The 12237-nt window shown below is 46.7% G+C and overlaps 2 protein-coding genes across 3 annotated transcripts; one reads left to right on the forward strand and one right to left on the reverse strand.

Moving 5' to 3' along the window:
* Window positions 1-325: 325 nt before the first annotated feature.
* FKBP11 (FKBP prolyl isomerase 11) lies at window positions 326-3874 on the forward strand. Of its 2 annotated transcripts, XM_006202925.4 has the most exons (6): window positions 414-889; window positions 1071-1136; window positions 1526-1613; window positions 1892-1925; window positions 2294-2364; window positions 3632-3874. In XM_006202925.4, exons 1-6 carry the CDS (start codon window positions 758-760, stop codon window positions 3847-3849), a joined length of 609 nt encoding a protein of 202 aa, XP_006202987.1. In that variant the 5' UTR covers window positions 414-757; the 3' UTR covers window positions 3850-3874. The 2 variants fall into 2 exon arrangements, with proteins under 2 accessions (XP_015093564.1, XP_006202987.1); XM_015238078.3 differs by lacking the exon at window positions 1071-1136 and having other exon boundaries at window positions 326-889.
* Window positions 3875-4235: 361 nt separating this feature from the next.
* DRC2 (dynein regulatory complex subunit 2) lies at window positions 4236-11688 on the reverse strand. The gene is made up of 8 exons (XM_006202926.2): window positions 11360-11688; window positions 10610-10777; window positions 7400-7569; window positions 6711-6849; window positions 5676-5873; window positions 5272-5490; window positions 4745-4897; window positions 4236-4632 (listed from the first exon to the last, which is right to left on the reverse strand). The coding sequence occupies exons 1-8, from the start codon at window positions 11489-11491 to the stop codon at window positions 4318-4320; spliced, it is 1494 nt and encodes a 497-aa protein (XP_006202988.1). The 5' UTR covers window positions 11492-11688; the 3' UTR covers window positions 4236-4317.
* Window positions 11689-12237: the final 549 nt, after the last annotated feature.

Below are 12237 nucleotides of genomic sequence, written 5' to 3' on the forward strand. Positions count from 1 at the left end.
GTTTGTTGATGAAAGGAAAAAGCAAATGGTAATGTCAGAGGAAGAGATCAGAGATTCACCCATCCTTATAGTAAAATAGCTCCTTGCTCTTTTCAATCACCCTTCTGAAGAACAGGGCGATGGGACAGCTCCCTGCCTCCTTTTGGGTATATGACCTCCGGAAGTTCGAGCCGAAGGGCTGGATGTGGGAGAGGGATGCCACCTTCGACAACTGCTGGGGTCGGGTGCGCCTGCCAGACACTGCCAGGATAGGTGTGAGGAGACACATATTTAAGAGGAAACAGAGCAAACGTTTACTCTGGACTTGGATAGTCCTGGGTTTGAATCCTGTCTCTGTCACCAGAGATGACCTTGCGCAGCTACTTAACCTGAAAACCTAGTTCCTCATCTGTAAATTGGAAACAATTTTGCCTACCTTTTAGGTTTTGAGGATTACAGACAGGTGTCTGAAACACAATAGGTAATCGTAGGTGGGTGCTACTAATGTGACCCAGCCCCCTTGTTATGGGACCGAACGGATAACGGACAGCTTAGAATATGTAACCTCCCGATCTTAGAGGGAAGGGAGAGCTCCCGCGGCCTCCTCCCTCCAGGAGGTGGGGACAAGGTGGAGGAAGGGCTGCAGGAGGAGGAGCTAGCGCGTCTCGACCCGCCCCGTCCCGTCCAGTCTGGCCTGGGCGCCGAAGAAACTGCTGTCCTAGCAGCTGCCACCCAACAGCCTGTCCTGGGTGCCCTGATCCCTGCCCCGCATCCAGTCATGACCCTGCGCCCCTCACTTCTCCAGCTCCGTCTGCTGCTGCTGCTGCTGCTGCTCGGTGGGGCAGCGTGCCGGGCTGAGGCCGGGTTCGAAACCGAAAGTCCCGTCCGGACCCTCCAAGTGGAGACCCTGGTGAGGAGGAGATAGACCAGGGTGCCCCAGAGGTCGGGCCTTATGGGGGGAATACTGGGGTCTAAACGAACCTAGGAGCGGGGAGGAGAGGAAGTGCGGGGACTGAATCAGGGGTGCCGAGTCCAGGGGCAAGGACGGGATCTTTGGAGGAGCCTCCGTGACTCCTGTAGTGCGATCGTAGGTGGAGCCCCCCGAACCCTGTGCTGAGCCTGCTGCCTTTGGAGACACGCTTCACATACACTACACGGTGAGGGCCTGGGGGACCGAGGCGGGGCCTGGGGGGAGGGGGCGTCACCCTGCTGAAACACGTCAGCTTTGGCATGGACACGTGGCAAGTGGTTCGGGAGTAACAACTCCCGCTCTGGGGTCGCCCAGCACGTGGCGGGGGGAGGGGCGCCCCTCTTCCCTCCCTGCTTTTTCTGCCAGTTCCTCCCCGGCACTGGCACCGAGAAGTGAAGGGTGGAGAGATATCCGCGAAGTGCCAGCCCTTATGGAGCTTCCTGTTCCTCTCTGCCCCAAGGGGAATGCTAAACTGCAGCTGCCCGGGGGTTGCCGCAGCCTGAGGCCCAGGTGTTTGCGCGCCCTGCTGGGAGGGAGAGGTACTAGGTGTGCGCTCTGGATGCTCTCTCCCTGCAGGGCAGCTTGGTAGACGGCCGCATCATTGACACTTCTCTGACCAGAGACCCTCTGGTTATAGAACTTGGCCAAAAGCAGGTGATACCAGGTATGTGAACTGTACCTCCCATTCCACTTATTTCCAACCGAAGCCCTTTCTTAGTAACCCTTAAGCTACTTTGGCTGGAATAAGACCCCAGGGCTCCACCAGCCACCTCCTGAGGTTCACGCCCCATTTCTAGGACTCCTTTTGCCCCATACCACACTGGAAACCAGAGATTTGAGAAGTGGGGAGCTCATCTGAGGGTTAAGGGGGAGTCTTCGATCCTCTCCTGGGATTTGGGGAATGGAGGTAGTTTCCTGTTGAGTTGTGTCTTCTTCTTCAAGGTCTGGAGCAGAGCCTTCTGGACATGTGTGTGGGGTGAGTATCTGTGCAGGGGTGGGCTTAGGTACCCCCTCTGCATGGGTGGAGGCTATCTCTGCTATCCTTGGTCCTAGAGGAGGCAGGAGCATGGGCCCTGGCTTCACACTGGGCAGGGCAGGTCAGGTCACTGGGTACTGAGGCTTTGGATAAAGCCTCAGGCTTTCTGGCTGTGGGTTTTGTTGGAGGAGTTGATACATGTCAGGGGATGGACACTGTTTCTGGTCAACCTATTTGCTGCTCAGGTGGGAAGGTTCACATTTTGGGTGTGACTATCCAGAGGGTTTTGCTGGTGGGGCTTCAGAGGGACTGAGGTGGCTGGCATCCTTGGCCTCACCTCTGGCTATGACTCACATTCCTTCCCGCAGAGAGAAGCGAAGGGTAATCATTCCTTCTGACTTGGCCTATGGAAAACGGGGATTTCCGCCATCTATCCCAGGTAATCTGACTAGGCATCTCCTGAGGCATTCAAAATACCCTAAGAGCTACGAGGAGTCACATACTCTGGAGCTTGCGAAGGTCTAAACCCAGTTTGCTGAAAGCTTCAGGAGTGGCTGAGGCCTCCTTCTGCAGGGCCACCTTTTTCCTTCTCAGATCACCAGCAGGGACTAGAGACATGTCTGTTAAAGCAACCTGGCTTGCCCTCTGGCAGCCAGCAACTTTTAGGGAGGAGACGGCTGCTTGAGACACATGGGTCTGCTGCCTGTGCCACCTCTCCAAGAACTCTGGACTTCTGTCTTTTTCCTACAACTCCAAACTCATTTATGCAGCTGGCATGGCTTCTCACCACATCACAACTATTCCTCTCAGCATCCACTAGGGACAAGACAGAAAAAGTGATCACCGTCAAGAAATTCAAAACAAAATAAAACAAAAAACAACTTGTTTTAAGCCAAGCCTGCCCCATAACTTTAAAAGCCTTCACAGGTCACTGCTGATACCTATTCCTGAAGGCCTGAGGTTGGACAGATTTCCCAAGATGCATATCACTTGCTTTTGGCTATAAGAAATGTTCTATTGCTAAAATGAATTATACCTCAGAGTACTGGGATAAAAGTTCTTATCCTAGTTCTGGCTTAGATGGAGATCCAGACAGAAGGGCCAGGAGGGCTAAAGAAAAATTCTTTTACCCAAAGCTCTGTTACCTCATTTCCAGTGCTGCTTCTATTTGCATTTCTCCCCCAACTCACTCCTTTTCATTCCCCTACTTCTTCTTAAACCACATCCTCCTTCCTCTCTAGCCCTTATGTTGAAACACCTATATTTTTCTAACAGTCATGTTGAGTGTGCTTATTGGTTGGTGAAATTTTTAAAAGTCTAGTTTAAATCCAATTAATTTCAGCCCCACAAAGATTCTATCCATGTGGCTGTTTGGGAATGGAATACAGTTAGTACAGTGGTTCTCTAACGTATAAATGGAGAACAGCCTGTACTTTGCAGATCCACCGAAAGTTCTTCTGCCCCGTCAGAAACCTGCCACTGAACATAAGGCACAACTTGTATGTTTTGGGTAAACGTGACTATCACTAGAGAGCCTCATAACCCTCCTCTGCCTCTGCCTTTAAGAGAATTCAGTTCCAGATTTAAATCTTGCCAGCTTCGTAGTTGTTGCTGTGGTGTGGTCTGCCCTCCCTGTTTTCATTCAGATTCTGGGTCCTGGATAAAATGTACAGAGATTCTAACCCTCACCTCCTCTCTGCCTTCAGCGGATGCAGTGCTGCATTTTGACGTGGAGCTGATTGCACTGATCCGAGCCAACTACTGGCAAAAGCTGGTGAAGGGCATTTTGCCTCTGGTAGGCATGGCCATGGTGCCTGCCCTTCTGGGCCTCATTGGGTATCACCTATACAGAAAGGCCAGCACACCTAAAGTTTCCAAAAAGAAGCTCAAGGAAGAGAAACGAAACAAGAGCAAAAAGAAATAATAAATAATAATAATTTTTAAAAACCTTCTCTGCATTCTTCACCGGATACTTTTCGATCTGTGTAAGCGGGAATGAGGTAAAGGGCTGGGGAAAAAGGCATTCTGAGTTGGGTCTTGCCTGGCATGGGTGTGGTTAGAGGCTTTGGATCACTTCTCCTGGCCTCTTCCAGTCCTAACTCACCCCTAGGACCATAGGATCTCTAGGTCCTGAAGGTATGGGTTTTGGCTCCCATAGTGTCCTGACTCTGAGGAGCAATAAATCCATCAATGAGAAGTAAGCCTCCTGGTAGTTGCCTAGCCATTCTCTCTACTCCCTAGTGCCGCTGTATTCCTAGCATCTTCCAAGAAGACTATTCTATCCAGTACAGCAAAGATAGAAGAAGCTCATAAACTCCATGGAGCCTTTTAATAGCAAAATTCTCAGGTCTCTCAAAACACTCTCTGGGGGTTGAAAAGAGATTTTCTTGTATCACAGGATGTGGGAGATCACATGGGCTGCTTCAATGATGTAAGTGGTTGGAGGTTTTTTGTCACCTGGCTGGGCTGCAGGCGTGGACAAGGGCTGGGGTAGGTTGCTGCGATGATTGACGATGAAGAGTGGGTTGAGCTGGCTCAGCACTTCATCACTCACTGAGATGCCATCCAAGTACTGCCTGAGCATCTCCCGCAGCTTCTCATTGATTTCTAACAACTGGGCACGTCTGTGTTGGAGGCTCAGTTGCTCTAGTTTCACTTTGTTGTACCTTTTCCAGAAATTCTCCATCCCTGTGTAGTCCATTATCACCTGGGAGTTGAATTAAAGGGAGAAGGTGTGTGGTAGGACCCTTGGCAAGTGCAGCCCGATGCTCTGTCATCCCCGGCCCTGGGCGACGGCCCCGGGGCCCTAGGAACTTTACCTTTGCCAGCTCATCATTAAACTCCTTTGGGTTAATTTCCTCTATCTCCTCCTGCTCCTCATGAGTCAATACTGACGAATAAAAAGGCAGCACTTTTTCTTCCTCTGTTTCAAATTTCCTACATATTTCAGCCAGTTTAAGGATCTTTTCACCCTATTGGAAGCAAGAAGAAACCTTTTATTAGGAAAGGGGGTGGGAAGGGGAAATAGTTGAGTTGGTTCTCCTGCTTCAATCCAGGGAAGCTACTTATCTAAATGGAAGTCAAAAGTAATAAACACATCTAACCCAAGAGTGCTTACTATGTGCCAAGCACAACTGCAAGTATTATATATTCTTCTAAAATTCATTCATCATTAACTCATTTAATTTAAAATGTGAGAGGGAGGGAACATGGAAAACAAAAGGTATTCCAAGTGTCCACTTGGGTAGGAAGCAGGAGGAAGCCCTCCACCTCTCCCAAACTCCTTTCACTTCGCAGGGAGCCAGGTTCCTTGGTTTTATTCTGACTGCCCTCTCCCCTTTGTTACCTTGTCAACAGCCATTCTCAGGGCCTTGAGGGTGGCGTTACTTTCCAGGGTGAGTTTGACTAAGTTCTCTTGTGATATTCTCCGGGCCTGAGTCCTTTGGGCCTTAAGTTTTCGCAGTTGTACAAGGACCAGTTCCTTGTCATTACGAATGTCCTGGTTCTGTTCTTCACTCTCCCGGCTGTGTACCATGATCTTGCCTTTCAAAATAATTATGGAATCCTAAAGGAACAGAGCGGATTAGAGGAAACACTTGACTAGGTGAGGGTCTTCGGTGAGACTGGCTGGGGACTGAAATCAGAGCATACCATCTTTCCCCAACCAGTGACAAGGCCCTGTGGAAACTGGGGAAAGAAGAGCAGGGGATAACGGAGCAGTTACAGCAGTGACTCACGTGCTGCACTAACCTGTAGTCTCTGTATTTTTTTCATCTGTGCTTCAATCTCTTTGGAGCTCTTCTCGTCCTTCACTTGTAGAGTCTCGAAGGCAATCTTTCGATCTTCTGTGGCGTCAGTGTAATTCTTGAGTGCATCCTGGAACCTTCTCCACAGATCTTCAACTATATTCTCCAGTTGCAGTCTTAGAAAGTGCTTCTCTTCTAAGTTCTAGGAAGTGGCCCCAATAGAGCCAGTGCTTGGAATTACCCTAATAGCACCCTTTTACTTCTACCAGCAACCTCCCCCTCTTGAGCTGTTTGTAACACAGCATGGTACAGAGGTCGCCAGTGAAAATGCCTACAAAGACCAGGCAGATGATATAAATAAGCGCTGTGGGCTACATGGGGCCTGTGGTGAACCAGAGAGGAAATGTTCCAATGGTGGTGGGGGGAGGGGGCACAGCTGCTCAGCTCCACATGAATGTCCCCATTTGGAAATATGGCCCAGGGTTATCAGATCTTTAAATTTGTCAAGGGAAGCTGAATTTTTGGATTTTTATGTGAAATCTCCCAATTTTTAAATGTAGGAAGCTTATTAAAATTTTTTATAAAACACTGTGGGGCAAAATACCCCCCCCCCCCGCCACTCCCCAAAACCAGAGCTTCAGGTTGGCTAAGTCTGCACCCTCCAGGATGGTGGAAAGCTCTTGGGGCCCCAGGGCAGGAGACCTGGCCTCTCCTGGCTCTACCACAAACCAGCAGCATGACTTTGACAGGTCATTTCACTTCTTTGGGCCTTACTTTCTTTAGTTACAAACCACAGGGGTGAGGCCATATGATCTCCTTGGTGCGTTTTAGCTCTTAAATGCATTTCCTAGACATTTCAAAGTAGTCCTCCCTCCCCGCCAATTTTCACAAAATTACAAAAAGCAGTAGGGGTACGTATATTGGCAGCAGGCATTTTATTGACTACATTGGTTAAAGGGATCTCTTCTAGCTCTACCACCCTTGAGCACGTTTCTCTCACTTCTCTCCCCGTTCCTGCCTAACTGCTCTCCCTTGGTACCTTGTTTTTGAGATCATCCCACATGCTCTGGAACTCCAGCTTGCTTTCATACTCAGAATCTATATAGTTCTGTTCCATGGCCATGAAAACATCTTGTAGGTAGTGAATCTCTTTTTCATGTTGGTCAATAATTGTCTTCCTATAGGAGACAAGACACTGTTCTTGCTCTGAGGGATAAAGCATATGAACCAATAATGACAACTCAAAGCAGTATGTAATAAAACTATATGAATGGTATAAACTCCTAGGTCTGATGACAAACAGAGGGAGAGTGAGTTCTATTCATTTTAGGGCCAGAAAGAATGAATAAGATTATTTTGATTTCTGAATAGGTAATACATTCATATGGTACAAAAATAAAAAAGCAGAAAAGTTACAGGGATAAGTCCCCTGAGTAGGTAGATGGGTAGGATTTTGATAGTTGAAAATGGGGTGGGGAGGGAATAGCTCAGTGATGGAGTGCATGCTTAACATGCATGAGGTCCGGGTTCAATCCCCAGTACCTCTGTTAAAAAAATTAAAATATAAATAAATAAACCTAATTACCTACCGCCCCCAAAATGTTTGTGAAAAAGAAAAGAAAAAAAAAAAAAGAAAGAAAGTGGGTGGCTGCTTTCAGGCAGCACCTTGACACAGGCTCTGGATACTCCTGTATACTCAATCCCCCATCTCCTCTTAGGCCCCCACACCTTTCTGTCTCAAACTCCTTGGTGAGGGCCTCCAGCTCCATGTTGTAACTCTCCTCTAGGAGGCTGAGCCGGCATCTCTGCAGAGCCAGGAGCTGGTCGACGTTGTGCAGGTGGCTGCGCAGGGCGTGGGCATACTGCTCCTCCGCTTCTGACAGGTCCTTCGCTAAAGACTGTATAGAAAGCACAGAGTTACCATTTTGGCTGAATGACATCTGCGTGAGGAAATAAAAATGTACTCAGCTGGCTAGCTGGGTGGCATGAATGGCATCTCCTTCCCCCAACTCCATTCCTAGTGCCAATTCTTTGGCTCTGGGAGTACTGGTTCTCCCACTTTTGAATGTGAGAAGCCAGTGCCTGTTGGGGCCATGTGAAAGCATTACAGTTAACAGCCCAGCTGAATTCCCAGCTGACAGTCAGACTCAACTGCCAGTCAGCGTAAGACACCCAGCTCAGTCAAGCCTTCAGATGACTGCAGCCCCAACCGACATCTGACTGAAAACCATGAGAGATGCCAGGCAAGAACCTCCCTGGTAAGCTAAGTCAACCTACAGTTCACAGAGAATTAAATAAGATGTTGTTTCAAGTCACTAATTTCGGAATGGTTTGTTACGTGGCAGTAGATAACGGGCACAAAAAAAGGGACAGTGTGAGCATCAATAAGGTTAAGAACTGCAGTGGACTGAAAAAAATGTCAACCTGTTTGATTATGAGCGTATCAGGATGCTTTAGAAAAATCAGTTACCATTAGAGGATGGCAGACAATCAATTTTTTTTTAACTGGTTTATAAAGGGAACAGAAAGAGTCAAGCATTTCTTATATAAACTATACCTCTGGGTCACTGAATTATAAATGATAGGAAGTATCTTTTTACAGAAGTATTGAAACTAATAAATGAAAAATGAATGATGCTATTAGCAAATCAGCACTTTGCAATCCCCAGTGAATTGGATAATCGTCAGCTGCTAACATCACAAATGTACCTTCTACTGGAAGAACACAACATCTGTGAGCTTCTAGATGGAATTACCAGACACAGGAAATACTGAAGACAAATTAACGTGTTGAACTAAAATACAAAATACTATGCAGTTGTAAAACAAAAAATGTGAAGCTCTTTATGGGCTAATGTGGAATAATCCCCAGGATATATTATTAAGTGAAAAAGGCAACGGGTAGAACAGTATGTAATACTACCATTTGTGTAAAACAAAGGTTTACTCATGAAACTAAAATTATTGGGAGGGGCATAGGGTGGCTGAAAGGCACCAGTGGAAGGGAACTTTTCTCTATATAACTTTTTTAATCTTTTGAATTTTGAATAATGTGAATGAATTACCTATTAAAAAGAGTAAAACAAATTAAAATTAAAGTGAGTAAAACAAAAAAGTATTTACAAGAGAGCAGGGAGAGGGTATAGCTCAGTGGTTAGAGTACATGCTTAGTTAGCATGCACAAAGTCCTGGGTTCAATCCCCAGTACTTCCACCAGAATAGCTAAATAAATAAATAAACCTAATTATCCACCCCCCAGAAAAAACAAAAACAAAAACAAAAAAAGCATTTACTGAATGCCCACATGATCCACTCACCATAAACTACCCCAGAACTAGCTTTCACCTCGTGTATTTATTATGAAAAGGATTTATGAAATAGGTGCTGATAATGGAAGACTGTTCACTCACTCAACAGATGTTTACTAAACGTGCTATGTACCAGCACCATGCTGGATGCTGAGGATTCAGAGATGGAAAGATGTTCTCACGGCCCCCCAAAGAAGCTTGAAGTCTTGCAGTAGGAAAAGTTATATAAACAGAAAATTACAGTATCATATGCAAAATGCTATGAGGTGGATGATTTCCCAGTGATAATGGGATATAAAGGACTGAATGCCTACATCTGACTAAGAGCAGTAGGGAAGGCTTCACAGGAGAGATGTCATTTGTATCACTCTTAAAGGAAGAGTGTGAGTGTTCCTGGAAGAGTGAGGAGATGGGGAAAAGAGAATTCCAGATAGAGGGAATAGCATGTGCAAAGGTACAGGAAGGAAGGAAGGCTGGCTATGCGAAAGGTACAGGTAGAGGCAAGATCATGAAGGGCTCTGATGTTCTTTCCATGGGGCTTGGATCTTTTGCTGCAGAAGAGGGGAGCCACTAAGGAGATTTAAGTAGTGGAGTAACAGGATCAGAGTTTTGTTTTAGAAAAACAATCCTGGTGGCTGTGTAGACAATCATCCGGAGGCAGATGAGCACAAAGGCTGGATGATAAGAGACTATTGCAGTAGTCCACATGGGAAATAATGCCCAGGTCTCAACTACAGCAGGCCAGTAGGGAAGAGCAGGGTGTGACTTTGAAAAATACTTAAGGAGAAGATTTATACGAGACTTAGTAACAGAAGTCAGGGATGGAGGCAGAAGCTAGGATGATTCCCAGATTCCTGGATTGGGTGATTTGGTGAATGGCGTCAGCTACCCGAATAGAGTATGAGGAAGACCAGATTGTGGTGGATGGCGAATGGGGCTGGCTAGGGAAGGGGGAGCTCATGAATTCTGTTGTGAGGACAGTGCAACAGCCAGGAACAGATATCTAGGGATCCTGAATATAGGGATTTGGAACTCAAGAGAAAAACCCCTTAGAAAAAAAGATGGTATGGACTCAACTCAAGAACTTCCCAAGAGTGTAAGGATGGCTAATTGAATTGCTCAGAGAGCCAGAACTCTTACCAATGGAGATCTTCTCAACCTCATCCAGGGCCACGGAAGTTGAATCAAAGAGGCCAAACAGAATTTGGCTGAATAAAGCGCTAGAGTGCGAATCAAAATTGTGCTTTCATCACAGCCCTCTCACTGACTTGCTGTGTGACCTTGGGCAGGCTGGTTCCTCTTTCTGGAACTGAGTGTTTTCTCATTAAAATGAAGGTGTAGGACTAAGTTCAGGGCATTGGGTGATGTCTACTGTGCCTTACAACTCTAATATTGTTCTGTACTGGTTTGAGGCAGTAGATGACCAAGGAGAATGGCTCCTCTAAGGGAGGGAGAGGGATGACAGCCCAATAGTCTATTTTTCATTTCAGTGAAATCACCAATAGCCTGGCTTCATCACAGGTTGTGTCTTGTTAGGGCTCGATTAATTAATTAATTCACTCAGCCCATTTTGTTAAGAGAAGAGATCAAAGCAGCCAAATTCAAGTGTTCCCTTGGGAAGAGCACTTGCCTTGATGACACTGTCCTTGCAGTCCACCACTCGTTCAAATGTTTGGCTGAGGATCTCAATATCTTTATGAAGCTCTCTGGTCTTGACTTCCCGAAGGACCATTCTCCACTGCGTGTTAATCTTATTAAGGTTCAGAGCACTATTGTGCTCCTCCTTGGCCAGCTTGTCCTGTGCGAAGGAATAAATATATCCCCGCTGGGAGGTCAGGGTTAAAAGCCCTGATACGGTACAACAAACAAGATCACACTTAATTTGTCAACTGCCACTCTGCCTTTTGTCTTTTCTGAGGGACCAAAGCTCCTGGTGGCTAACATTCAGGAGTTCCTGTTCCCATTTTCGGAGGGTCTGAAGTAAGACAGAACAGCCCAATGGCATTTTAAGAATGGTAAGGGTGAATTTCCTTCTGAGTGGAGGCATCAGAGCAGGATGTTGTTTGTAAGGACCCATCTCCAGGGAGAATGTCAGAATTTCAGAGAGCTCAGACAGCTGATAGCACCCACTGTCCCAGTTCTGGGGCTCAGTTGTGATTGCCAAGCTCTAGACCACCTCCCTCCCTCCATACTTCACAGAGAAATGCCTCTTCCCCCAAACAATATTGCCTGAAATCTAAGTATATCTGGGTCTTAAGTCTTCCAGAGGAGGGGAGGCCAGCATAAAAATGAGGCCACCACAACGACAGGGTCAAGGCAAAAGGGGCCAGTGCAGGGAGTGGGTAGGGTTTGGGCAGGGAGTAATGCAAAAATCCATCACCTTCAAGAACTGGTTCAGAAGCCTCTCTTTTTTCTTGGCCATCTCCTCCTCTGCCAGCAACTTCTGCTGAAACAGCAGCAGCTGTTCCTCATCGGACAGGGGCATCTTGGCCTTTTTCCCTTTCTTAGACATGGCTGTGTAGGGGACTGGATCTCGGCGAGGATCCTCGGCCTGCCAGGGCCAGCGCTAGAGGCGGTAGGAGGAAAATGTCTCTAGAAGGGAGCCTTCTGGAACTGCCCCTGGAGGGTGATGGACCCTTGTATCCCAGTCCTCAGGCAGGAGGGAGCGTGGGATAGCGGTGAGGCGGGTCTACCAAAGCAAAAGGCGCATCTCCGTCTCCTAGCAACGGGAATCTCACTAAGATGCCACTGTTGGAGCTACGAGGAGAGGCCCTGGCTTGGAGCGCCCTCTGCCGGCTGGAGGACCGCAATCTGTTTTTGAGAAAGGGTCGTTTTCCCTCAAAATCTCTAGCCTCCTCACTGAACGTTTTGAAAAGCTTTTTTGGATTGTTTTTCATAGAATGGCCATATTTAAAAATATAGATAATAAGAAATTTTGGAGAGATATGGAGAAACAGGAACACTTATACGTTGGTCGTGAGAATTAAAAATGATACAGCCACTTTGGAAAACAGTTTGGCAGTTTCTTAAAATGTTAAATATAAATTTACCAAGTGATCCAGCAATTCCACTTTTAGATATCAATCTAAGAGAAATGAGAGCGTATCCAAAGGCTCGCAGAAGAATGTTTTTAGCAGTATTACTTATAATAGCCCAATTGGAAACAACAAGTTTATCCAACAAGTGAATGGTAGACAAAATATGCTCTTTCCATGCAGCGGAATACTATTTAACAGTAAAAAGGAACAGATTATGCAT

This window comes from Vicugna pacos, chromosome 12 (assembly GCF_048564905.1).
Source record: "Vicugna pacos chromosome 12, VicPac4, whole genome shotgun sequence".
NCBI classification, from domain to species: Eukaryota; Metazoa; Chordata; class Mammalia; order Artiodactyla; family Camelidae; genus Vicugna; species Vicugna pacos.